Source organism: Oncorhynchus masou, chromosome 29, assembly GCF_036934945.1.
Source record: "Oncorhynchus masou masou isolate Uvic2021 chromosome 29, UVic_Omas_1.1, whole genome shotgun sequence".
Classification (NCBI taxonomy): Eukaryota; Metazoa; Chordata; class Actinopteri; order Salmoniformes; family Salmonidae; genus Oncorhynchus; species Oncorhynchus masou.
The window spans coordinates 4,612,197-4,636,170 of record NC_088240.1 but is presented as its reverse complement, the minus strand read 5'-3'; the positions used below and the strand labels follow the sequence as shown (position 1 = coordinate 4,636,170).

Sequence of the window (23,974 nt, the reverse complement as noted above, 5' to 3'; positions counted from 1 at the left end):
GTTCTTAGCGCTCTGGGAGGAGGACACAATGGAGTTGTCAACCGTGATGGCGAGATCATGGAACGGGCAGTCCTTCCCCGGGAGGAAGAGCAGCTCCGTCTTGCCGAGGTTCAGCTTGAGGTGGTGATCCGTCATCCACACTGATATGTCTGCCAGACATGCAGAGATGCGATTCGCCACCTGGTCATCAGAAGGGGGAAAGGAGAAGATTAATTGTGTGTCGTCTGCATAGCAATGATAGGAGAGACCATGTGAGGTTATGACAGAGCCAAGTGACTTGGTGTATAGCGAGAATAGGAGAGGGCCTAGAACAGAGCCCTGGGGGACACCAGTGGTGAGAGCGCGTGGCGAGGAGACAGATTCTCGCCACGCCACCTGGTAGGAGCGACCTGTCAGGTAGGACGCAATCCAAGCGTGGGCCGCGCCGGAGATGCCCAACTCGGAGAGGGTGGAGAGGAGGATCTGATGGTTCACAGTATCGAAGGCAGCCGATAGGTCTAGAAGGATGAGAGCAGAGGAGAGAGAGTTAGCTTTAGCAGTGCGGAGCGCCTCCGTGATACAGAGAAGAGCAGTCTCAGTTGAATGACTAGTCTTGAAACCTGACTGATTTGGATCAAGAAGGTCATTCTGAGAGAGATAGTGGGAGAGCTGGCCAAGGACGGCACGTTCAAGAGTTTTGGAGAGAAAAGAAAGAAGGGATACTGGTCTGTAGTTGTTGACATCGGAGGGATCGAGTGTAGGTTTTTTCAGAAGGGGTGCAACTCTCGCTCTCTTGAAGACGGAAGGGACGTAGCCAGCGGTCAGGGATGAGTTGATGAGCGAGGTGAGGTAAGGGAGAAGGTCCCCGGAAATGGTCTGGAGAAGAGAGGAGGGGATAGGGTCAAGCGGGCAGGTTGTTGGGCGGCCGGCCGTCACAAGAAGCGAGATTTCATCTGGAGAGAGAGGGGAGAAAGAGGTCAGAGCACAGGGTAGGGCAGTGTGAGCAGAACCAGCGGTGTCGTTTGACTTAGCAAACGAGGATCGGATGTCGTCGACCTTCTTTTCAAAATGGTTGACGAAGTCATCTGCAGAGAGGGAGGAGGGGGGGGAGGAGGATTCAGGAGGGAGGAGAAGGTGGCAAAGAGCTTCCTAGGGTTAGAGGCAGATGCTTGGAATTTAGAGTGGTAGAAAGGGGCTTTAGCAGCAGAGACAGAGGAGGAAAATGTAGAGAGGAGGGAGTGAAAGGATGCCAGGTCCGCAGGGAGGCGAGTTTTCCTCCATTTCCGCATACCCTACATTAATCATCTCATATGTATATACTGTACTCTATACCATCTACTGCATCTTGCCATCTTGATGAAATAAATGTATCACTAGCCACTTTAAACAATGACACTTTTATATGTTTACATACCCTACATTAATCATCTCATATGTATATACTGTACTCTATACCATCTACCGCATCTTGATGTAATACATGTATCACTAGCCACTTTAAACTATGCCACTTTGTTTACATACCCTACATTACTCATCTCATATGTATATACTGTACTCTATACCATCCACTGCATCTTGCCTATGCCGTTCTATACCATCAGTCATTCATATATATATTTTTATGTACATATTCCTATTCATTTCTTTACACTTTTGTTTTTAAGGTAGTTTTTGTGAAATTGTTAGGTTAGATTACTCGTTGGATATTCCTGCATTGTCGGAACGAGAAGCACAAGCATTTCGCTACACTCGCATTAATATCTGCTAACCATGTTTGATGTGACAAATAAAATTTGATTTGATTTGACCCCCTCAAATATGCAACACAAAGTTACAACCTTGTAGAGGAGAATCCATGTGCCATTTCATGAGGATACCTGGACCACCTATTGAGGTGTACCTTTTGATAAGTAAATCCAGGTTAAAACAAGGTGAATAGGAGACTGGTGTAGGACTACTGAGATAGAATATACCTGAGTCACTGCAGAGAAATGACGATGGATTCACAGCACAACAACTTGGCTTCCAACAGGGGGCAGATGGAAACCAAGCCTTGAGGCAGAGAGAGAGAGAGAGAGAGATAGAGAGAGATAAGACATCAAACCTTTGAGGTGCAGATACAGTAAACACAACTATGCAAATGAGAAGAAATGTGGTGTGACCTGCTCCCACTTCTCCGGATCACAATTCTGCTGTTTTTTTGAGGCCTTGACTCATTCTTGAAACCTCACACATCTACAGTAGCTTAGTTTCTGATATGCTTCAGCTTCAGCAAAGCCTAGTGGAAAGAGATAAACGGCAGGGTGAGGTGGTGACTGCTGCAATGATCACTTACCTGGATTCTTGATTATGGGGCGGCAGGGTAGCCTAGTGGTTAGAGCATTGGACTCGTAACCGAAGCTGACAAGGTACAAATCTGTCGTTCTGCCCCTGAACAGGCAGTTAACCCACTGTTCCTAGGCCGTCATTGAAAATAAGAATTTGTTCTTAACTGACTTGCCTAGTAAAATAAAGGTAAAATGTAAAAAAAATTTTTTTACAAATTATAACACGGATATGTGGGCCGCAAATACTGTAACAGAGTTGAGGCAACTTATGACCAAATACGATCAAACTACGTATGGCAATATTGACATCCTGAGTGAGCATGAGCAGCACTGGCTATAGGCTGTCTTCTAGACGAAACGTCCAAAGAAGTACTGTAAATTATTGAATAAATGCCTGTGCTGGAAGCCAGAGTCTCTTCCCTCCATTCTTGGCTGAGCTCCTTCCTGTCCCAGTCAGACAGTAACACACAACGGCTGTGACACATTCCAGCTTCTCCTGCTATGACACATTCCATCTATTTATACATCCTTTTGGCACAGGGAGTCAGGAAATAAGATATGTCCCTATAAAGCAACCAGTACCCTCCCCCCCAATATATATTTCCCATATAAAGCCTATATTAAAGTAGCGGCACTTGAATATTAAATGAGCTACCAACGTGGGGCAGGGCGACACATACTGGCTAATAGGCTTGGTTTGTTTTACACACGCGACAGTTTAACCAAGTCAAAGAGTGGATGGATTCAGGAAGTGGAACAAGCATTATGGAACTACTTGGGTGCTTTTACTATGAGAGCGAACGTGAATTGTTTCTGTCCATTGCTTTGTCACTAATTTCCCAATATTGTTTTGTTGTTAGCTATCAGCTAACTAGCTAGGTACACTGTATAGGAGTTACCGTGAATTTGACAGAAGCTTAGAGGCAGCTCGGTGACAAGTAAAATTCTGTATTTCATATTACAGTACACCTACTGTAATATAAATACGGTATCAACTTTGTAATACAGTAAATAGAGTTTTTTTAAACGTACTGTATTATACTGTAAAAAAATTTTTTTACGGTAAATGCTACTGTTATCAGAATGAATGAATGGATGAATGAAATTCATTGAGGGGGGTGAAGGGGGGGTTGTATTTCACAGTATGTTGTACTGTAATTACAAGGGATTGGTTTAGCAGGTTGGCCTTCAAGGTAAAGTGTTTACACATTACAGCATATTAATGAATATTTGGTGTCACTTCTAGAGGGCTTCAAACTTGCAGTGACTACAGGGCAAAACAGACCAAAAAATGTTCAACCATTTAAGGTTTAAGACTTGCTGCCACGCCAAACACTCCCCTATACATTTTTAAATGACCGTGGACAGTAACCACATAGGAGTTGGTGCAGCATTCTCACACACACGGGTGCAATAAATATAGCCTCTTACAAGACACACCTCAAAATATGTTAATGAGCCAGAAATAACTAGCGGCACCCACTAGTTGTCAAAAGGTTTTTTTGTGCTCCAACAATACAGTACAGGTACTGTATTCTGTAGGGTTCAATTACAGAACCACTCAAAATACAGCAATTTCCCCGCCCATAACATTTTCCCACAATGCACCATAATTTACAGTATGATGCAGTAAAACAGTTACAGAGTATTTTACTGTTAATAATACCCTCAAATTACTGTAGAAATTACAGTAACTGTTACAATGTAGCTATAGTTGTGATTGCTTGTAGCTAAGCTAACTAGCGCTGCTACCTATATCAGTCAACAATAGCCAACTAGGTTTCCTCTTGACATCCAACTTTTAGCTACAAACCACAGGATGGAACATCAGCTGTGGATTGCTTGGCTTGCTAGCTAGCTTGTGTGGGCTGTGCCACCCATGAGACCCATGTCTCCCCTGTCTCCTGCTCACTACCAGATCATTTGGAGAAAAGTGTAATGCAACGTTTATAGGGTTCGGAGAGTGGAAGGTCAACTAAAGGAACGCTAAGACTAGACAGGTGTAACAGATGTCCATTGAAGACCAGACTGGTCTCTGCACCAGTGTAACAGATGTCCATTGAAGACCAGCCTGGACTCGGCACCAGTGTAACAGATGTCCATTGAAGACCAGACTGGACTCGGCACCAGTGTAACAGATGTTCATTTGAGACTAGACTGGTCTCGGCACCAGTGTAACAGATGTTCATTTGAGACTAGACTGGTCTCGGCACCAGTGTAACAGATGTCCATTGAAGACCAGACTGGACTCGACACCAGTGTAACAGATATGATGGTACATCGTAACTGTCTTGCGTTGTTGTTTTTAAAGAAAGGACTGTCCAGCCAGCGACCCCAGTTGACTGGTGTGTATTCTGACAATAGACAGAAGCAAGCACAGCTAAAATGTTGATTCGTGATTCGTCTGTTTAGCACGGAAATAACTGCGAATTAGCAGAGGGAGCTAATACGACCATTACAAATAGAGCCTGCTAGCTAACATCACTCTTACAGCGTTAACATACAAAAGCACATCCCAGGATGCACCACAATATATCTACCAGGTTCCGTACCATTATATATATACACATCAGGACATGTACATAGTGAACTGGTAAATGTGGTGAACTTATAAAATGTGAAAATAGAATACAGTTTTTCAGAACATGACCGACCTACCGTTTGTATGTCAACATCAGACTGGGTAGAATCTCCCCCTATCTGCAAGTAACCAATGAGGCATAACACCTTATTGATATGTGAATTCAACCAACCAATAGAAAATACATATATCTGCAGCGTCAAGTGGAACCATAACCAAGCCTGTTCCAGAGACGCCACACGGGAGCTATGTAAAAACATGTCTTTATTCTCTAGACATAGAGGCAACGACCCCATCTCAATCAGTTCACTTGACAGACAGGAATTTATTAACACAGGCTAGGCATTACCAATCAATTATGAACATCCAATTCTCATCCTTTCATGGGTCCACCTCTCCTCGTTTCTCTAACATGAAATCCACTATGTCTAAGCCTATTTCTTTTAGAAGCAAAAAGATATGTTGAATATTATATGCATATTGCTGAGATACATTTTATAAAAATGATATTCCCTGAGTGTTGACATGGCTAACTGAGACTGTCATAAAATGCGCACGTTTTTTGTCTTCCTACTTAACATAACATGTCATTGACAGAACATTTGAATTTAACAAAATTATAAAAGCCACATTCAGATGTTAAAAGTTTTTATTTTAAAAGTTTTTTTTTTTTTGTTAACCACCAAAGTACACGAGGACATGTTCAGTCAACGTGCACACAGCAGTCCCACTATCCCCAACACCTCCTTTCGGTTCAACTTTCATACAGTCAATGCCACTCACACAGACAGGAGCTGGGCATGTTCTCCCACACAGAGTAGGCAGCTCCATCCCCATCCCGACCTGGTAAACCAAGGAGAGCGCAGTCCTTCTTAGTGAAAGACAAGCCATTTTGAATCATCCTCAGTTATGTCCAACATGTTGAAACAGGTTCCCATCAAAGAGAATGGCGGGAGATGCACAATTCCCAGATGTGGATTCCCAGATTCTACTGTCCAAGACTCTTAGAAACCATCTAATAATAAAAAGTCTGCTCACTGTTAGTTTAAAAAAAAAAGTATTTTTTATTTAAGCAGACTAACAACTCTACACTACCAGGGGTCGGTCAGTGGGGAGAACCCTGGAGGAGACAGTTAAATCAGGCAGGTTACCCGGCCTGTCTAACGCCTCCTGTGGCCTTCTCTCCTGCGATGTCGGGACACACTGGGGTGGCGGACAGTAGGCAGATGTTCTGCGTCTTCTGGGCAAAGTGATTGATATGAATGACTTTTTGACGGGCCAGGACTACAAATTACTTTTAGGCTGTCTGGAGGGGGGTTGGATTGACGTCATGATAGTATAAATTATGATGCAATAATTTGAATTTAGAACATTCCTGTCTTCGGTGAAGTCATAATAGTCTAATATGCAACAGGTGGGTCTAATCCTGAATGCTGATTGGTTAAAAACGCATTCCAGCCGGTGTCTATTCCACAAGTTACCACCGGCTAAATCTATGACTTTTAAAATGTCTATTTACTCTGTTCCATCTGACTGCGCAATCCACTGTCTAATCAGCCCAGCCAGGCAATTTATAAACTTGATATCCAATATAAAAGGCATCTAGACATGATCTCACCTTTCTTTTAGACTAACATTTAGTTTAGTTAGAACACGACCTGTGGTTACCTAGGTTACCCATTTGGCTCACAGCAAAAACTTGACCTTTTTCAAAGGAACATTTCTTGTTGTTTACTTGTTTCAGTCAATTACAAAACTACATTTAGGAAAAGTATAACATGTGTAAAGAATACTTGTCAACATTGCCTGCTCCAGGCGTTCTCACGACTTAGAAAAAACGTAATATTGTAAGGCTTCCCTCATGACAGTGCTAGCAGCCACGTAAGTGAGTCGCTAGCTAGCTAGGGACCAGGACATTGAGCTAGCCAAGACCAACAACACAAACAAACAGACTATACAGCTACAAGTAGTGAGTGGAGTTACAAACAGGACATACTAAACCAGCTAAATGTCTTACCTGTGATGACATTTTTCCACATACATAGAGCTCTAGCTACATGTAGCCTACTTGGACTAAGGCCCGACACAATTTCCCGTGTCGAATAGCATGAAGCCAAAGGGCTCTTCTCACAAGCTCTATTTCCCTATGTGGGAGCACTGCCAACTGTAAAATTTGGATTTTTGGCCTGGTTACATGTACATTGAACAACACAGCAGATTTTTGGCATGTTTTGTTAATTGTGTATAAAAAAAATAATTAATCAGCAACCTATTTGGCTTTTTTGCACTAGGGGTCAATGGGAACGAATGTTTGTTTTCCCCAATTTGTGGGCGTGGTCAAGGGGAATTCCTTATTGTTATGTGAATATACTCTGGAGTATAGATGCGGTAAAGAGATCGATGGAACTCGACATAAATAATGGAAATGCCATTGAGACACGTGGGGGAAAATCTATATCCAAATCTCCTCACTGCCGCCCCCAGCAAAATTTGCCTGAATTTAGGCTGTCATTTACAGTTTTTGCTGGTCAACTGACCTGGGACACCGATCAATGTTGCCTTGAGAAAGTATTCACACCCTTGACTTTTTCCACATTTTGTTGTGTTACAGACAGAATTTAAAATTGATTAAATTTAAGACTTGTTGGTACCTGGCCTACAAACAATACCACATAACGTCAAAGTGGAATTATGTTTTTCAACAGTTTTTTTTAATGAAAAGCTAAAATCTCTTGAGTGAAGAAATATTCAACCCCTTGGTCATGACAATCCTTAAATACGTTCAGGAGTTAAAATGAGCCCAACAAGTCACATAATAAACTCATTCTGTGTGCAATAATAGTGTTTTTTGAATGACTACCTAATCGCTGTACTACACACACATACAGTTACAGTGCATTTGGATTCAGACCCCTTCACGTCTTCCACATTTTGTTAAAATGGACATCTTATTCTAAAATGGATGAACTAACAACTTTACCTCGTTAATCTACACACACACACATCCAATAATGACAAAGCAAAAACAGTAAAACATAGATATATTTTAGCAAATTTATCAAAATTGAGCTCAGGTGCATCCTGTTTCCATTGATTATTCTTGGATTGGAATCCACCTGTGGTAAATTTAACTGATTGAACATGATTTGGAAAGGTACATACCTGTCTATATACAGTGGCTTGCTAAAGTATTCACCCCCCCTTGGCATTTTTCTGATTTTGTTGCCTTACAAAATGGAGTTAAGATATATTTTTGGTGAAACAAGAAATAAGACAAAACAACAGAAAACTTGAAAGTGCAGAACTATTCACCCCCCAAAGTCAGTACTTTGTAGAGCCACCATTTGCAGCAATTACAGCTGCAAGTATCTTGGGGTATGTCTCTATAAGCTTGGCACATCTAGCCACTGCGATTTTTGCCTATTCTTCAAGGCAAAACTGCTTCAGCTCCTTCAAGTTGGATGGGTTCTGCTGGTGTACAGCAATCTTTAAGTCATACCACAGATTTTCAGCTGGATTGAGGTCTGGGCTTTAACTAGGCCATTCCAAGACATTTAAATGTTTCCCCTTAAACCACTCACGTGTGGATTTAGCAGTATGATTAGGATCATTGTCCTGCTGGAAAGTGAAATCTCAAAGCTCAAATCTCTGGAAGCCTGAAACCCTCAAGGACTTCCTGTATTTAGCGACATCCATCAATTCTGACCTGTTTCCCTGCTGATGAAAAACATCCCCACAGCATGATGATGCCACCACCATGCTTCAATGTGGGGATGGTATTCTCGGGGTGATGAGAGGTGTTGGCTTTGCACCAGGCATAGCATTTTCCTTGATGGCCAAAAAGCTCAATTTTGGTCTCATCTGAGTACCTTCTTCCATATGTTTGGGGAGTCTCCCACGTGCCTTTTGGCGAACACAAAACATGTTTACTTATTTTTTTTTAAAGACTTTTTCTGTCCACTCTTCCATAAATCCCAGCTCTGTGGAGTGTACAGCTTAAAGTGGTCCTATGGACAGATGCTCCAATCTCCGCTGTGGAGCTTTGCAGCTCCTTCAGGGTTATCTTTGGTCTCTTTGTTGCCTCTCTGATTAATGCCATCCTTGCCTGGTCCATGAGATTTGGTGGACGGCCCTCTCTTGGCAGGTTTGTTGTGGTGCCATATTCTTTCTATTTATTAATAATGAATTTAATGGTGCTCCGTGGGATGTTCAAAGTTTCTGATATTTTTTTATAACCCAACCCTGATCTGTACTTCTCCACAACTTTGTCCCTGACCTGTTTGGAGAGCTCCTTGGTCTTCATGGTGCCGCTTGCTTAATGGTGTTGCAGACTCTGGGGCCTTTCAGAACAGGTGTATATATACTGAGATCATGTGACAGATCATGTGACACTTACATTGCACACAGGGGGATTTTATTTAACTAATTATGTGACTTCTGAAGGTAATTAGTTGCACCAGATCTTATTTAGGGGCTTCATAGCAAAGGGGGTGAATACATATGCACGCATCACTTTTCCGGTTTTTATTTTTTAGAATTGCCTCTTTTTTTTTTAAATTTCACTTCACAAATTTGGACTATTTTCTGTATGTCCATTACATGAAATTTAAAAAAAAAATGTTTTTAATTACAGGTTGTAATGCAACAAAATAGGAAAAATGCCAAGGGTAATGAATACTTTTGCAAGGCACTGTAAATGCACAACATTACCAAAAGTATGTGGACACTGGCTCTTCGAACATCTCGTTCCAAGATCATGGGCACTAATATGGAGTTGGTCCTCTGCTATATACCAGCCTCCACTCTTCTGAGACTCAGAGCCCACTTCGTGGCTGAGCTGTGGTTGTTCCTAGACGTTTCCATTTCACAATAACAGCACTTACAGTTGACCGGTGGCAGCTCTAGCAGGGCAGACATTTGACGAACTGACTTTAAAGTCACTGAGCTCTTCAGTGAGGCCCTTCTACTGGCAATGTTTATCTATGGAAGGGGGGTGTCCACATACTTTTGTATTTATAGTGCATATTAGCATATAGTGACTGACTCACCCGAAGATGAAGCCTAGGCTACTTACTGGTGATGGTTGATGCACTTGTTCCAATGTTGAGAATTTTTGAGGGTCTATTGATCCTCTATGGAGTAGTATTAACATAGCACCCCATATTATCGGCTTTTTCAACAGCGTTTAATAAGAAATATATTACCTTCAACAGTGTTAACTTGGGATCAAAGCATCAATGTTTTGTGATTATTGGTGTCATACCAATGTTAGCTTGCGGGGTTAGCAATTAGCATGTGTGATATTTCAGAGGAAATACTACTACTCTAACCGATAGAGAGTGTCCGATGTTGGGGTAAAATTAGCTAGAAAGATAGTTCAGAATTTTGCCAAAAATATATTTTTTTATAATTTTGGTAAAATGATTCCAATCGCGCGCTATCGACTGTGCCGCAAAAGCATGCTCGTGCGGCAGCGTCGATTTCCGCCGTTATAAAGCCAGGGTCGTTACATTACTCCTTCATTTCAAAGAGCGCGTCCTCGCGCTAGCTTGCGACTCTTTGTCTTACAGTATATATAGTCTGACAATTTGTAGCAGCAACACACGTTTCTATTTGGGGGGCGGCACTGTGCGCACTGACAACACGTGATAGCCGACTGGGCTCTATGAATGGAAATATCGACAGAATATAGTATAATTAAAAACAAAAGTGCAGATGTAAATCAACCATGCACGAGGAACTAATTCTGATGATCAAATATTGTCAGGATTAAAATGATTGTACATGTGGTGTAACATTAGAATAAAACTCCACTGACGGAATGACTCGGAATCATTGAATTGTAATCAACGACGGAGCAGCACGGACTATCGATAGGCTATGTCCTGCCTGTAGCCTGTTCGACTCCTCTCATACGACAGCCTGCTGAGATCGGTCTGTGAAAGTGTTTCGTTGTCTTTGTCATTTCATGAGGTTGGGCATACCAGAATAATGAATGAATTATGTGTGTGAGTTGACAGGTGTGTAGAGAATCGGTATGGTAGTTTTAACAACAGCGATGTCGGCCTGGCAGTTGATGCGGCACGCACCTGTAGCCTGCTGCCAAAGGTATTTTACAACTAACATTCCGTCTGTGCTGCTGCCGAGCACGACCGGTGAGAGCAGTCCAATTGGCTGATTGATTACCTTTGAGTTTCGGGAACGTGCCCAAGGTCGTCACTAGTTCCCACAGACACAAAGTTATTAACCCCGCTCAATTGTACAATTTCCCTTCTTAAAATCTGATTTTTAAATCTAACCATAACCACACTGCTAACCTTAAATTAAGACCAAAAAACACCCCCCCTCTTTTCCCCCCAGAAATGTTTATGATACAGCCAAGTTAGACTTTGTGGCTGTAGTAACTAGTGAAAACCCGTGCTCTGGGCGCAACCGTACGGATGGTTCCATTTGATACTGCCAGAAGACTAGTCCATTGTTGGAAAGCGGCATTAACAAAATCATACATGGTCGTAACATATTTACAAGCCAAACAAATTGACATATGCATCCTAACGGTCATAAAAGATAGGTATTTTAGGATTGAAATAATTTCTTAATTTCCTAGCATTTTGTTACGTGTAACACACAGGAGGTTGGTGGCACCTTTGGTCTCGTGGTAATGGCTGTAGCGGGAATTCGTGTAATGTTATCAAATACATCAAAGCACACGGTGGCCGTGTGTTTGATTCCATTTACTCCGTTCAAGCCGTTATGAGCCGTCCTCCATTGGTGTATCAAAAAATATATATGTTTGTTTCCAGAAAGGTCATGCACAAGGGCACGTGTCCCCTCAGATTGCTCCTGTTTTATTCTTTTATGGGGAAAAAAATGTTCTGTAATAGCGCACTGCTAACCACTTAAGCCATTTAAGAACTGTATGATGTTGGCTTTAGCGAGCCCAGATAGGTTCACAATCTGCCAACCTCATAACCAAGAAGCCATTTACGGCTAACAAACAAGTTAGAATAGCTAGCTTGTTTTACTATCTTAGCTGGCATGCCTACTGTCTGACCCTGCTGGTCATCTATGAACGTTTGAACATCTTGGCCATGTTCTGTTATAATCTCCACCCGGCACAGCCAGAAGAGGACTGGCCACCCCTCATAGTCTAGTTCCTCTCTAGGTTTCTTCCTAGGTTCTGGCCTTTCTAGGGAGTTTTTCCTGGCCACCGTGCTTCTACACCTGCATTGCTTGCTGTTTGGGGGTTTTAGGCTGGGTTTCTGTACAGCACTTTGAGATATCAGCTGATGTACGAAGGGCTATATAAATACATTTGATACTGGCAAGGTTGGTAGACTTTAGAAAAGCAAGCGATAACTAAATATACTAAGACTGACATTCCTTTCAATCTTTTTATCCAGACTTTAGCAGAGATTCAGAGAAACATATTTAGCTTCTTAAAAAAAGAACCACCCAGCTTGAGGTATGCTGAGATTTGCAGAATAAAAAAAAATATATAAAAAAATGTGCATACAATTTAAGCATATTGATTATGGCTCTAGATTGCAGGAAAAAGCTGTTTCAGGTGTTTGAAAAATGCAACATTCTTCCAAATTTAAGGATCGGGGGGGGGGACCCTCTGGAAAACCCCCAGACATTGTGCACCCTCAGATTTGTGGGGTTCATAACGCATCTGGATCTAAGGGTTTATCATTCATAGGCCAAGCCAGTAAATACTCAAAAGCAGAAACCCGAGTGCTCCCTTTTTCCCCATGACTTTCCCATATAGTCACCCGTTGAAGTGTCCTGGGGTAAGGAATGTGTTTTTTTTTTTTTTGGGGGGGGGGGGGGGGTTGCTTACAGTATCCATCAGTTACCTCAGTTGAACGGGGAGGGTGTGTCGTTGACAAGCAGGAGAGAAACGGTCACGAGGAATAGCGGGGTAGTGTAAAGGCCAAGCGAAACGACAGGAATGTCTCCATGTCAGTCGAATGGCAGGCAGTTGGCTCCTTAGACCAAGATGATCATATCAGATATCCATCGGTTCCTTCCACCACAGGACCAAATTTCACTTGAAACAGATCCTACAAGTCTGATCTATTGGTTAATAAAGTACTGGCTCGATGCATCGTTTTTGAATGTTATGAATAATTACTAACAGATTTAACATAGGGTAACGGTTCTCGGCTGTCGAAGGAGAAGCGGACCAAAATGAAGCGTGGTGGTTATTCATGTTCTTTAATGAAAAGGAACTCGACATGAAATAACTAACAATACAAAAACGGACCGTGAAAACCTATACAGCCTATCTGGTGAACAACAAACACAGAGACCGGAACAATCACCCACGAAATACTCAAAGAATATGGCTGCCTAAATATGGTTCCCAATCAGAGACAACGATAAACACCTGCCTCTGATTGAGAACCACTTCAGACAGCCATAGACTATGCTAGAAAACCCCACTAAGCCACACACCCAACACCTAACAACACCCCAAGACAAAACACACCACAATAAACCCATGTCACACCCCGACCTGACCAAATAAATAAAGACAAACACAATATACCACGACCAGGGCGTGACACACAGGGTAGAATTCTGTTAGTTATAGTTCCGTCTCTGTATAGTGATGAAGAATGTTTGCCTGTAAGAGAAGAGGAACAACTTGTGACCTCTGTGAATCTGAAAACAGGAAGGAAGTCTCCCCTACACAAAGAGGGGAGAAACTGTTGGGCTTGCAGTAGATAGTGCCACATGTTGTAGGATGTGATAAGCAATGTATGCGTAGGAGAAAACTTGTCGACTATATTGTCATTGTTTGAGAAGAGGAGGGACATTTATGACGAAATGGGAGATATATAAACCAATGTGCATGATATGATGGGGAAAGCTCTCATAAATAAACGTTGCTGACTACTGTCTGTTTTATTTCAACAACAATCTTACAAATTCTTGGTAACAGACCGAGTAGTTTAATTGAAGTTCGGTTTATGAACATTGAGAACATAATTCTCGCGGCATGCATGGATTGATTGACTGAAGTGATGTGTGGACTAATGGATACTCTGCCATAGACAGGACAAGGTACTTTCTAAATGTAATCTGTTAGTTACTAATTACCTGTCCAAATTGTGATCAGTAACATCACTTTTTGAATTAGCCAAACTCAGTAATCTGATTACTTTCCCCTTAAGAGGCATTAGAAGACAAAACATGTAAACTCAGCAAAAAAAAAGAAACATCCTCTCACTGTCACCTGCGTTCGTTTTCAGAAAACTTAATATGTGTAAATATTTGTATGAACATAACAAGATTCAACAGCTGAGACGTAAACTGAACAAGTTCCACAGACATGTGACTAACAGAAATGGAATAATGTGTCCCTGAACAAAGGGAGGGGGGGGGGGTCAATATCAAAAGTAAGTCAGTATCTGGCCACCAGCTGCATTAAGTTCTGCAGTGCATCTCCTCCTTATGGACTGCACCAGATTTGCCAGTTCTTGCTGTCAGATGTTACCCCACTCTTCCACCAAGGCACCTGCAAGTTCCCAGACATTTCTGGGAGGAATGGCCCTAGCCCTCACCCTGCAATACAGCAGGTCCCAGACGTGATCAATGGGATTGAGATCCGGGCTCTTTGCTGGCCATGGCAGAACACATTCCTGTCTTGCAGGAAATCACACACAGAACGAGCAGTATGGCTGGTGGCATTGTCATGCTGGAGGGTCATGTCAGGATGAGCCTGCAGGAAGGGTACCACATGAGGGAGGAGGATGTCTTCCCTGTAACGCACAGTGTTGAGATTGCCTGCAATGACAACAAGCTCAGTCCGATGATGCTGTGACACACCGCCCCAGACCATGACGGACCCTCCACCTCCAAATCGATCCCACTCCAGAGCACAGGCCTCGGTGTAACGCTCATTCCTTCGATGATAAACGTGAATCTGACCATCACCCCTGGTTAGACAAAACCGTGACTCGTCAGTGAAAAGCACTTTTTGCTAGTCCTGTCTGGTCCAGCGACGGTGGGTTTGTGCCCATAGGCGACGTTGTTGCCGGTGATGTCTGGTGAGGACCTGCCTTACAACAGGCCTACGAGCCCTCAGACCAGCCTCTCTCAGCCTATTGCAGACAGTCTGAGCACTGATGGAGGGATTGTTTATTCCTGGTGAAACTCGGGCAGTTGTTGTTGCCATCCTGTACCTGTCCCGCAGTTGTGATGTTCGGATGTACCGATCCTGTGCAGGTGTTACACGTGGTCTGCCACTGAGAGCACAATCAGCTGTCTGTCCTGTCTCCCTTTAGTGCTGTCTTAGGCGTCTCACAGTATGAACATTGCAACAGCTGCAGTCCTCATGCCTCCTCGCAGCATGCCCAAGGCACGTTCACGCAGATGAGCAGGGACCCTGGGCATATTTCTTTTGGTGTTTTTCAGAGTCAGTAGAAAGGCCTTTTTAGTGTCCTAAGTTTCCATAACTGTGACCTTAATTGCCTACCGTCTGTAAGCTGTTAGTGTCTTAACGACCGTTCCACAGGTGCATGTTCATTAGTTGTTTATGGTTCACTGAACAAGCATGGGAAACTGTGTTTAAACCCTTTACAATGAAGGTCTGTGAAGTGGATTTGTAAAAAAAAATCAAAATATCTTTGAAAGACACAAAGATCCTGAAAAAGGGACATATTTTTTTTTTTTTTTTTTTGCTGAGTTTATATTAACAATGGAACGACCATCTATTGCATTGATTAATCCATGTTAGTGTTTGCATAGATGGATGTTGTAGTTTACTTAATGACTTTGATTAATTAATTAATTAATTTAATACGCCTTGAGCTTCCATTTATAGCATTTGTAAATATATATTAGCCAAGTTGTTTTACTTAAAAAACGAAGCACTTATTAGCCTGCTCTTGTTTATGATTTTGTTGTCATGGAAAACTGATTGGGCTCATTGCTTCGAGTTGAAAAATAAATGCTTTGAACATCTGTTACTCCCCAGCCCTGGTTACAGACAAGTTGCTTCTTCACAGAGCGCTTTGAATACCCTATATTCTATGGATGTCACAGAGAAACACCAAATCTATGTATTTCAACATTACCTCAGTTCATATAGTGATACAATAATAAGTGTATTTGAAACACCCTCTGAGCTTTGCTTTCTCAATTTATTTTAAGCACAGTCAGCATCAGTACCCCCTTTTTTCCTCTCTTTTTTTGTTGTTGCTATAAAGTCAACAAAGTGGCTTTGTCAGCAACTGAAGAGGTTGTATTTACTATCCAGTTGCGTTACATCCTGGTTCCTGCAGTAACGGGTTCTGTTTTTATCACATCTGTTTAATAATAACCATGTGAGGTGAATTTAGACAGGAGTGCTGGAGCTCGTCCCTCCCTCCCAGAGCCAGACCCAGGAGGGGTGTGAGCCTCAGTTAAAGCATGCTGCTGTGGGTGAACTTTGACCCCCAAAAACAAGCCGTCCAACTCCTCCTATCTTGGATCGTGTTCCTTATTCTCTCTTCTCTTCTTTACTCACTCACTCACTCACTCACTCACTCACTCACTCACTCACTCACTCACTCACTCACTCACTCACTCACTCACTCACTTACTCACTCACTCACTCACTCACTCACTCACTCACTCACTCACTCACTCACTCACTCACTCACTCACTCACTCACTCACTCTCAGTTTAAATGCCTCTGCTTCAATACATGCTGAGAAACAGGAGGGGAGGAGTGAGAAAAAAAGAGGACAAGAAAAACCGGAGAGCAGCTGAGAGGGTGGAGAGAGAGAGAGAGAGAGAGAAGGGGCGTGTGAAAGAGGAGGGAAATTCATATGAGCCAACTGTACGGAGAGACTCCAGAAGAGAAAAGCGAGGAAGCAGGACTGTCAGCAGCAGATACAGAGATTTAGGGAGCATGTTAATATTATGAAGGTTTTGTGAAGATAACCACAGAAAAAAATCTCCTTGTTTTAAGTGAGCCCTTGTGGTAATCTCTCACTCTGTGTCTCTCTTATTTTTTTCTCTCTCTCTCTCTCTCTCTCTCTCTCTCTCTCTCTCTGACGGGGGACAGGTGTGGTGTGTGAGAGAGCGTGTCAGTACTGGATACATTCTATTCATGGTCCATTTCCTTGTTTGTTTTTTTTCTAACCTGAGGACCAGGTTGAGACGGCAGAGAGACACACTGATTGGCTGGAGGAACCTATGGAGAGATGACGCACCACAGTGTCCAGAGGACTGATCCAAGTTGACTACAGACAACTGGAGAGGATTAAGAGACTCTGAGATGGTATCTGGAGGAGTCCCCAGATCATAACGTCTGACGTTAGAACCTTCCGGACAGTACCCTGTCACCTTGTCACTGCCAGAGCTACCAAAGGTGTTGTGTAGTCCGTTCAAATCGAAAGAGAAACTGTAAGAGGCGCCGGGGAGTATGGGACGTTGGACCCGCGGTGGAGTGACTCCTGGTTAGTTCCCAGGGGGTCCCAATGAGTGGTAGCAGCTATAACACCAGCCTGCTACGGGGCCGCCGCTTCTACTGTCGGGAATGGGCCCTGGAAAAGTTCCAGCGCTATCTGGAAGCCAAGCCCGCTCCCGGCCGGCCCCCGGGGATCCTGGTAACTGGGGGTCCCGGGGCAGGAAAGACAGCTCTATGCACGGAGGCAATATGGCCCACCTCGGACACAGGGGTGAGGGTCGGGCTGGCACCCCACTGCCTTGCATTTCACTTCTGCCAGCGGGAGGACGGGAGGAGCGTGGCGGTATGGAGGTTTGTCCTCGGACTGGTGGATCAGCTGAGGGTCAGCCCCCTCCTCCCCCTGGGGTACAGGGACACACTGGACACCCCCTTGGTGGCTCCCACCTTGGAGCCCCTACACTGCCAGAGGGACCCAGATGACACCTTCAAAAGGTCTGCACCCTATATTACTCCGTAGCGTTGCTAACCAACTGATCTCGACAGCTTTGTGAATTGCTCTGTTTTGATGTGAACTCAGCACATTCTGTCTGCAAAAAAAAAAAATGAATGTGAAATTTCTATAGAGAGATTTTGAGGTTTGTCAAAAGTCAAACATTGAGTCAGTCAGATTGATAGGGATACTATATGTCTGTACAAATAAACCCATTGTTTTATTTGACATTATAGTCCCGTGTTCACAGTAGCATGTGAATAGTCATAGTAGCAATAATCCATTTGAAAGGGAAGTGACACCATCACCAAGCAGACCAGTTATCCAAGATGGCCGTCCTTGACCTCTTCTTACAGGTAACAGTGAGTTTCCATGAACATTCAGATTCCGTACTAAAAGCCTTTTTTTTATTTTACCTTTATTTAACCAGGCAAGTCAGTTAAAGAACAAATTCTTATTTTCTATGACGGCCTAGGAACAGTGGGTTAACTGCCTGTTCAGGGGCAGAACAACAGATTTGTACCTTGTCAGCTCGGGGATTTGAACTTGCAACCTTTCGATTACTAGTCCAACGCTCTAACCACTAGGCTACTCTGCCACCTGTCACTGCTAGTCGGGGATTCGAACTTGCAACCTTTCGATTACTAGTCCAACGCTCTAACCACTAGGCTACTCTGCCGCCGGTCACTGCTAGTGTTGTTCAGTCAAACAAAGAAGACCAAAAGAGCCATAGTGAAAAGCGAGCGATTGTCCTCCTTTGGTTTGTATAAGAATCTATTTCTCCCCTCATAATACAAGTCATTCAAGTGCTCTCACAATCGACCTCCCAGTCTGAACGAACGCCACAATGCTATTTATGACACGTCCTTTTAGAAACCAGGACAAAGACGTGAAAAAATGCGTTCCCCTCGAAGTCGCAAGAGACTGGAGTCGTTGGTACAGCTTGGCGAGGTCGTCGTTCTCACGGGGACCCTCTCTGTCTGTCTGATGTCGACGTTGGTTGTGGAGCAACGCTCTGCCTCCTTGTTTGCTGTGTTTCTGGTGTGAACTACCAGGGCTACATTCCACATTTGCCCTCAGACTGACCCATGTAGCCTGGAGAGATCTTTGTGTGTTTGGCGCCCGAGTGAGAGAAAAAGGGGTTGTGATTGAGCCACTGTCATGTGAACACTAAACAGTGGTCAACAAAACAGGGGAAACATGAGCTTGAAGTGGCAGCGAACGCATATATAGAGAATCCTTAGATTTGAACAGATGCTAGCTGGAACCATTTAGAGTCCTATATAACCGCTTAGCTTACACTGTCAACATCAACAATGGCTAGTCGACCCAACTACCAACCACCTTTTCCACTGCCTTTCTTACAGCCATATTCCCTCGTAAAGTTTGTCCTTAACTGTCCGTTAAACTACGCCATCCTCTCTAGTCTTATCTAATTGCTGTTCCACAAGGCCCGCTGATAAACGGCTCGTCTGTTTTAAACCATTTTTACGAACTTTGGGACGATTAGGGCTCACAGGGCCTGTTGTCAGCCTCTTCTCCACACCGTGTCCAATTACGGCAGGGCTGAGAGGGTCAAAGGTTAGCCTGTGGCCAGGACCACGAGGACAGGATGGAGCAGGAAGCCCTCAGTCAGTTAAAGGACCATTAACGTGGTTCTGGATGTGCTCAAGACACGCACGCACGCACGCACGCACGCACGCACGCACGCACGCACGCACGCACGCACGCACGCACGCACACACACACACACACACACACACACACACACACACGTTCCCTGTTATCATATTAGTAAGACACAAACTTGTGACCAAGAAGTTTTGGAACGGAGCATTCACTTTTAAATTCCTTCTCTTAAAAGGCTTTTACATAAACTCAAGCTGAGTCTATTGTTCAGTAATGGGGGGAAAAAAGGACAGCAACTTTTAATATTGTGTTCACAAGTACAGGAGAGAGACTGAAAAACAGCTTCTATCTCAAGGACATCAGATGGCTAAACAACCATTTATTTTACAAGGCAAGTCAGTTAAGAACAAATTCTTATTTACAATGACAGCCTACCGGGAAACAGTGGGTTAACCGTGTTGTTCAGAAGCAGAACGACAGATGTTTACCTTATCAGCTCAGGGATTCAATCTAGCAACCTTTCGGTTACTGGCTCAACGCTCTAACCACTAGGCTACCTGCCGCCCGTCATGAACTCAGAGGCTGCTGCCTACATTGACTCACTAGTCACTTTAAACAATTCCACTTTAATAATGTTTATTATTGTTTGTCTTACGTTACTCATCTCATATGTATATACTGCATCTTATACCATCTATTGCATCTTTCCTATGACACTCGGTCATCGCTCATCCATATATTTATATACAGTTGAAGTCTGAAGTTTACATACATCTTAGCCAAGTACATTTAAACTCAGTTTTTCACAATTTCTGACATTTAATCCCAGTAAATATTCCATGTTTTAGGATCACCACTTTATTTTAAGAATGTCAAATGTCAGAATAATAGTAGAGAATTATTTAATTCAGCTCTTATTTCTTTCATCACATTCCCAGTGGGTCAGAAGTTTACATACACTCTATTAGTATTTGGTAGCATTGCATTGTTCAACTAGGGTCAAGCGTTTTGGGTAGCCTTCCACAAGTTTCTGAGTCAGGTCAAACTGAGTCAGGTTTGTAGGCCTCCTTGCTTACACACACTTTTTCAGTTCTGCCCACACATTTTCTATGGGATTGAGGTCAGGGCTTTGTGATGGCCACTCCAATACCTTGACTTTGTTGTCCTAAAGTCATTTTGTCACAACTTTGGAAGTATGCTTGGGGTCATTGTCCATCTAGAAAAATTCATTTGCGACCAAGCTTTAACTTCCTGACTGATGTCTTGATGTTGCTTCAATATATCCACATAATTTCCCTTTCTCGTGATGCCATCTATTTTGTGAAATGCACCAGTCCCTCCTGCAGCAAAGCACCCCCACAGCATGATGCTGCCACCCCCGTGCTTCACGGTTGGGATGGTGTTCTTCGGCTTGCAAGCCTGACCCTTTTTCCTCCAAACATAACAATGGTCATTATGGCCAAACAGTTAAATTTTTGTTTCATCAGACCAGAGGACATTTCATTTCTCCAAAAAGTGAGATCTTTGTCCCCATGTGCAGTTGCAAACCGTAGTCTGGCTTTTTTATGGCGGTTTTGGAGCAGTGGCTTCTTCCTTGCTGAGTGGCCTTTCAGGTTATGTTGATATAGGACTCGTTTTACTGTGGATACTTTTGTACCTGTTTCTTCCAGCATCTTCACAACGTCCTTGTTCTGGGATTGATTTGCACTCTTCACACCAAAGTACGTTCATCTTTAGGAGACAAAACGCGTCTCCTTCCTGAGCGGTATGATGGCTGCGTGGTCCCATGGTGTTTATACTTATGTACTATTGTTTGTACAGATGAACGTGGTACCTTCAGGCATTTGGAAATTGCTCCCAATGAAGAACCAGACTTGTGGAGGTCTACAATTTTTTTTCTGAGGTCTTGGCTGATTTCTTCTGATTTCCCCATGATGTCAAGCAAAGAGGCACTGAGTTTGAAGGTAGGCCTTGAAATACATCCACAGGTTCACCTCCAATTGACTCAAATGATGTCAATTAGCCAATCAGAAGCTTCTAAAGCCATGGCATAATTTTTTTGAATTGTCCAAGATGTTGAAAGGCACAGTCAACTTAGTCTATGACAAAATTCTGACCCACTAGAATTATAAGTGAAATAATCTGTCTGTAAACTCTTTTTCAGAAGAATGACTTGTGTCACAAAGTAGATGTCCTAACCGACTTGCCAAAACTATAGTTTGTTAACAAGAAGTTTATGGAGTGGTTGAAAAACAAGTTTTAATAAACCTCTGACTTCACTTGTATACATTTTCTTATTCCATCCCTTTTAGATTTGTTTGTATAATTGTTTATTTAACCTTTACTTAACTAGGCAAGTCAGTTAAGAACAAATTCTTATTTTCAATGACAGCCTAGGAACAGTGGGTTAACTGCCTGTTCAGGGGCAGAATGACAAATTTGTACCTTGTCAGCTCGTGAATTTGAACTTGCAACCTTCCGGTTACTAGTCCAACGCTCTAACCACTAGGCTACCCTGCCTCCCCTACACTCTAACCACTAGGCTACCCTGCTGCCTTTTAATTGTGAGATTAGTTACAGTATGACTGTAGAGAGTGAATGTGCCTTTTGTTTCTGATTAACCACTTACATTAAAGCGAGTTTTGGGGAATTGTTAGATTCCTTGTTACTGTTGGAACTAGAAACATTTTGCTACACTCGTATTAACATCTGCTAACCGTGTGTATGTGACCAATAAAATTTGATTCAAAAGGCTGTATTGTATGTTTACGTTAGCTGACACCTTCCGTTTGGATCCTTCTTGAAGTGTAGGAGTGTGGAATCCATTGTTGAATGACCAAGGCTTCAAAGACAAAGACTTCATAGTGTTACATAGACTTTTACAAGTGTCATATTTAATAGTTCATTCCGTTTATATCCCTGCTGAAGCAGACACTAGCAGGGTGACAGACACTAACAGGGTGACAGACACTGTTAAAACAACTGCAACGCCATAATGTCTTCACCCACATTAAATTACTCACACTAAACACCCACTCTTCCTGGATTACTCAATGATTTTTACAAGGCCTAAGTGTGGTGAAGCCACCCTCCCAGGTGGGACCCAGGGGACTCTATAGAACACCATATAGAAGTGTCCTGTCCCAGGGGACTCTATAGAACACCAACCATATAGAAGTGTCCTGTCCCAGGGGACTCTATAGAACACCATATAGAAGTGTCCTGTCCCAGGGGACTCTATAGAACACCATATAGAAGTGTCCTGTCCCAGGGGACTCTATAGAACACCATATAGAAGTGTCCTGTCCCAGGGGACTCTATAGAACACCATATAGAAGTGTCCTGTCCCAGGGGACTCTATAGAACACCATATAGAAGTGTCCTGTCCCAGGGGACTCTATGGAACACCATATAGAAGTGTCCTGTCCCAGGGGACTCTATGGAACACCATATAGAAGTGTCCTGTCCCAGGGGACTCTATAGAACACCATATAGAAGTGTCCTGTCCCAGGGGACTCTATGGAACACCATATAGAAGTGTCCTGTCCCAGGGGACTCTATAGAACACCATATAGAAGTGTCCTGTCCCAGGGGACTCTATAGAACACCATATAGAAGTGTCCTGTCCCAGGGGACTCTATAGAACACCATATAGAAGTGTCCTGTCCCAGGGGACTCTATGGAACACCATATAGAAGTGTCCTGTCCCAGGGGACTCTATGGAACACCATGTAGAAGTGTCCTGTCCCAGGGGACTCTATAGAACACCATATAGAAGTGTCCTGTCCCAGGGGACTCTATGGAACACCATATAGAAGTGTCCTGTCCCAGGGGACTCTATGGAACACCATATAGAAGTGTCCTGTCCCAGGGGACTCTATGGAACACCATGTAGAAGTGTCCTGTCCCAGGGGACTCTATAGAACACCATATAGAAGTGTCCTGTCCCAGGGGACTCTATAGAACACCATATAGAAGTGTCCTGTCCAGGTGCCTTTTACTATATACTGTAGTAATACATCTACTGGTCTTGGTGAGGGGGGGAAGAAAGTAGGTTTCTCACTTCCTCGATAGCAGCATTCTTTAATTTATGTCCATATACTGAAGGATGTAATGATGATGTCCATATACTGAAGGATGTAATGATGATGTCCATATACTGAAGGATGTAATGATGATGTAATGATAATGGCCATATACTGAGTGATGTAATGATGTCCGTATACTGAATGATATAATGATGATGTAATGATAATGTCCATATACTGAATGATGTAATGATGATGTAATGATAATGGCCATATACTGAATGATGTAATGATGATGTAATGATAATGGCCATATACTGAATGATGTAATGATGATGTCCATATACTGAATGATGTAATGATGATGTAATGATGATGTCCATATACTGAATGATGTAATGATGATGTAATGATGATGTCCATATACTGAATGATATAATGATGATGTAATGATGATGTCCATATACTGAATGATGTAATGATGATGTAATGATGATGTCCATATACTGAATGATGTAATGATGATGTCC

General features: G+C 42.9%; 1 protein-coding gene across 4 annotated transcripts in view; it reads left to right on the top strand.

Moving 5' to 3' along the window:
• The first annotated feature begins 10,589 nt into the window (after positions 1-10,589).
• The window catches only part of LOC135518914 (ankyrin repeat domain-containing protein 50-like), a 22,323-nt gene continuing 8,938 nt past the window's right edge, over positions 10,590-23,974 (top strand). The window contains exons 1-2 of one of the 4 annotated variants that reach the window (XM_064943864.1): positions 10,590-10,824; positions 17,036-17,789. In XM_064943864.1, coding sequence (XP_064799936.1) covers positions 17,368-17,789 — 422 coding nt within the window. In that variant the 5' untranslated portion in view covers positions 10,590-10,824; positions 17,036-17,367. Of the gene's footprint in view, positions 10,825-16,556; positions 17,790-23,974 lie in introns of those variants that run through there. The other 3 variants (XM_064943865.1, XM_064943863.1, XM_064943862.1) reach the window with 3 other exon arrangements.